Below are 4,549 nucleotides of genomic sequence, written 5' to 3' on the forward strand. Positions count from 1 at the left end.
AACATCACCTTATAAAAGAATAACATTTTAAATATAAGCGCACAACTTTATCTATCTGTGATGAGCGCTGCACTTTCCATTGTTTTCATGCAGGGGGCGCTGCAAACCTACGCACCCCCTGCATGGATGACGGAGGCGCAGGGACAGACGTTCGATTACGTTGGAATCAATCTGCAGACGGCCGTCTTCTCGCACGGCCAGCTCCGTGTCGCCTTATCTCGATCCCGCATCCCAAACAGGTGAAAGTCCCCATCGAACCGAACCCCCGGCAAGGCCGTCTACTTAACGTTGAGAGAAAATTCACACGAAATGTCCTTTTCAATGAAGTCTTCCAGATGTAAATTGAAACAAGCTTTTAATGAGGAAATAACATCATCTAATTCAAAACACAACACAATTCAAAGATGTTTCATTTTAAAACTTCAAAACGGAGCATGGGGTACTTGCGTGAATGCGTCCTTCGTGTGCAAATGTTGTGACTTTCCTGGCCTGAAGGCCGTCAACGTGTTGGACCCTTATTGGTGCACAGCGTCTCAACAACAGCAGTGGGGTTTGCTTCAACCAATGGTTACGAACATCCAGACGTCAATCAGCAAGGAGCATTTCTAGTCCCAGTTAGACAAAATCTACGTCAACACGTAAGACAAAACTACAATTCGTGTTGTAGAGAATGTACCTCCTCCTATACGTGTAACTTTTAAGTGGTATGCCTTGTAACTGATGAATGATCCGAGCGTGCTCCCAATTTCAAAGACGATGAGTTGCTCCAGATGTTTCGTGGAACACAAAAGTACCCTTTGACCTGTATCACAAGAACAACGGGTCTCACCTGAGTTCTCTGTACAGGTTACTTTCAAACACGCACACTTTGTCCTAACATCACTTATTCAATGTTTGACCCTTATAGATCAAATGTTACAAGTATGCACAAAACCAGACAAGTATACATTCTAAATTATTGACAGGCATATTAACAAAATTGGATTACTGCAGTGAAATATACTGCATCACGTTACATCGTATTAACAAGAAGCTTTTTAAAAAAGTTGCACAGTCTGCTTCACCGTGTATGTAAAACATACTATTGTGTCATTCAAAACGAGTAGGCCATTGCATGCTGGCGTCTGAGTGAAAATGTAGCAGATTCTAAACATTACCTACAAACTACACAACTGAGATTACGCATCAATCATCGCCCCCTACTGACAGGCTCTTGTCCACATGCAGGCCGGTGCAGGGCCACCACCTTGTGCCACACAGGGGCAGCTGCTACTTGGGGATGCTCTTCGAGTGTTTCAGACGAGGTACGACACAAAACTCCGAGTTGCTGAGGCGATTAAGCAAGCACCGTGTAAAAGCAATTATTAGAACATAGTGAATGCTTGGGAGCTTATTGGCTCTTGCTCCTGGTTAGAGTCTACCCAACCCACGGGTCCACAAAGTGTTCAACTTCACATTGTCATTAAAGGCCTGTGACAAAGGTGCATCTATTGTAGCGACATCGTCTCTGGCTTACACATCTACCGGGTCTCCACTTGACTTTTGATTGTCTCGGAGGAAGTCCACCCACACCTCCACTTCCACAAACTGCTGGGAGTTGCCTCGCTCTGCCTCACAGTCAGAATTCTCCTCCTGCTTCACGTTGCCTCCATCGATGTGAAGGTCCCATTTTGGAGTTGAATCTTCATCTTCACATTTCACCTTCACTTCTTCCCTCTTCACCATCACTTCTTCCCTCTTCACCATTACCTCTTCATATTTCACCTCGAAACCTTTAAAAGTGTCCAAGCTGGTATTTTCGTCCGGTTCTTGTTTCATGAGTGATGGGCTTATTGTGGCACTTTGACTTTCACAAGCTGATTTCAGATTCCACTCCTTGCAGATCTTCTGATGCTTCCGTGTTCTCTGGTGTACTTGAAGATTTTATGAATGTGCAAACGCCTTCCCGCAGAGTGCACCTGAAGGGTTTCTCTCCCGTGTGTTCTCTGGTGTACTTTAAGATGTGATGACTGTGCAAACATTATCCCACACAGAGTGTACCTCAACGGTTTCTCTCCTGTCTGTGTTCTCTGGTGTACTTGAAGATTTGATTAATGTGCAAATGCTTTCCCGCACACACTGCACTTGAAGGGGTTCTCTCCCGTGTGTTCTCTGGTGTTTTTTAAGAGCAGATGACCGTGAAAATGTCTTCCCACAAACACTGCACTTGAAGGGTTTCTCTCCCGTGTGTTCTCTGGTGTTTTTTAAGAGTAAATGAATCTGAAAATGTCTTCCCACACACACTGCACCTGAAGGGTTTCTCTCCCGTGTGTGTTCTCTGGTGTTTTTTAAGAGCAGATGAATCAGAAAATGTCTTCCCACACACACTGCACAAGAAGGGTTTCTCTCCCGTGTGTGTTCTCTGGTGTGTTTTAAGAACAGATGACCGTGAAAATGTCTTCCCACAAACACTGCACTTGAAGGGTTTCTCTCCCGTGTGTGTTCTCTGGTGTTTTTTAAGAGTAGATGAATCTGAAAATGCCTTCCCACACACACTGCACCTGAAGGTTTTCTCTCCCGTGTGTGTTCTCTGGTGTTTTTTAAGAGCAGATGAATCAGAAAATGTCTTCCCACACACACTGCACAAGAAGGGTTTCTCTCCCGTGTGTGTTCTCTGGTGTTTTTTAAGAGTAGATGAATCTGAAAATGTCCTCCCACACACACTGCACAAGAAGGGTTTCTCTCCCGTGTGTGTTCTCTGGTGTGTTTTAAGAGCAGATGACCGTGAAAATGCCTTCACACACACACTGCACCTGAAGGGTTTCTCTCCCGTGTGTGTTCTCTGGTGTGTTTTAAGAGCAGATGACTGTGAAAATGTCTTCCCACACACACTGCACCTGAAGGGTTTCTCTCCCGTGTGTGTTCTCTGGTGTTTTTTAAGAGTCGATGAATCTGAAAATGTCCTCCCACATACACTGCACTTGAAGGGTTTCTCTCCCGTGTGTGTTCTCTGGTGTTTTTTAAGAGCCGATGAATCTGAAAATGCCTTGTCACACACAGTGCACTTGAAGGGTTTCTCTCCTGTGCGAGTTCTCTGGTGCTGTGTCAAATTTCCAGTCCGATCCGTGTCGTATGCACGCTGGTCGCATTGTTGACTTGTCGTACCGAGCTGCTGTGCTGAGTGCATTTGCTCCATCAGACCAGGGTCAGCTGCAGACAGAAAATAAGTATATCCACACCATCTACACGTCAGTATCGAGCCATGGAGGAATGAATATATACAGTCACACGTGACTTACACGTCTATATTCATTCATGTATTCATGACTAGCTGTACTACCCGGCTTCGCCCGGGACTTGGATCCACCACGTCCGGCCGCCTTTGTCTCCCCAGTGGCGATGTTCACACCACCACAGCAGAAGCGGTTCAAATAATCATTACCGGTGGTGGCCGTGAGCGGGAATCGAACTCGGGTCGCCGGGTTCGTTGCGCAGCGTAGCGCTAACCGCTACACTACAATGAGTTACTTTTCCACACACACACACACAGATACACACACAGACACACACAGACACACATACACACACACAGATACAGACACACAGATACAGACACACACAAACACAGACACACACACAGACACACACACACAGATACACAGAGACACACAGACACACACAGATACACACACACAGACACACATACACACACACACACAGACACACAGACACAAACACACACACAACGCTAACCGCTACACTACAATGCGTTACTCTTCCACATGCGAGGATCACGTGACAGATTTGACGTCACAGCTCACTTGCCGTGCAAAAAAATCTATACATTATTGAGCTCTCCTCCCCCCTCTAAAAAAAAAACTAAAAGTGTATTTGTATAATGTTTGTACGGTGTACAGTCTGGAAAGTACCCACATGGCAAATTTCCAGTTTGCTGCATGTCATACCGAGCTGCGCTGACTGCATTTGCTCCATCAGACCAATATTGCGGAGGAAGCGTCAGAGGAAGCGTCAGCTGCAGACAGAAAAAAATAATATCCACACCATCTACACGACAGTATCGAGGCACAGAGGAATGCATATATAGTCACATGTGACTTACACGTCTATACTATACTTATTCATATATTCAGGATGTAGTAAAAACGTTTCCCAAATTCATCACAGGGCTGATATGGCACACAATGAGAGGGCAAATGGTCATAAACATGCCGAGAAGCCCTCGTATCTTCAAAATGAATGTTCACCCAAAACTACGAGCACACAATTTCGGCTGTCTGGCTACAAAAGGAATATTTATGAGAGGTAAATTCAGCTGACATAGCAAAGGGTGTTGAAAACAATACTATTTGTGTTAGGCAGAAATGCATAAATCAACGTTCAATCGCAAATTAGAGGTGTGAATCCAGGCTCAGATGTCCTTGAATGCTGGGATGAACCGTTCCGACTTCAGCTGCATGTGTGTGCTGTGTTAACTTCCTGTTTCCATTCTTATAAAGAGTTCCAGAGGAAAACAAAAGTAAACTATTGTTACGCTATAACCTCCGTGTTC

At 45.0% G+C, this 4,549-nt stretch overlaps 1 protein-coding gene across 1 annotated transcript; it reads right to left on the reverse strand.

Moving 5' to 3' along the window:
- Positions 1–400: 400 nt before the first annotated feature.
- Positions 401–4,014, reverse strand: LOC142920195 (uncharacterized). The gene is made up of 2 exons (XM_076062668.1): positions 3,945–4,014; positions 401–3,189 (listed from the first exon to the last, which is right to left on the reverse strand). Exons 1-2 carry the CDS (start codon positions 3,970–3,972, stop codon positions 2,162–2,164), a joined length of 1,056 nt encoding a protein of 351 aa, XP_075918783.1. The 5' UTR covers positions 3,973–4,014; the 3' UTR covers positions 401–2,161.
- Positions 4,015–4,549: the final 535 nt, after the last annotated feature.

Source organism: Petromyzon marinus, unplaced genomic scaffold (genome assembly GCF_048934315.1).
Source record: "Petromyzon marinus isolate PM22_M1 ecotype Great Lakes invasive population unplaced genomic scaffold, UKy_Petmar_22M1.pri1.0 PM_G_Scaffold_7, whole genome shotgun sequence".
NCBI classification, from domain to species: domain Eukaryota; kingdom Metazoa; phylum Chordata; class Hyperoartia; order Petromyzontiformes; family Petromyzontidae; genus Petromyzon; species Petromyzon marinus.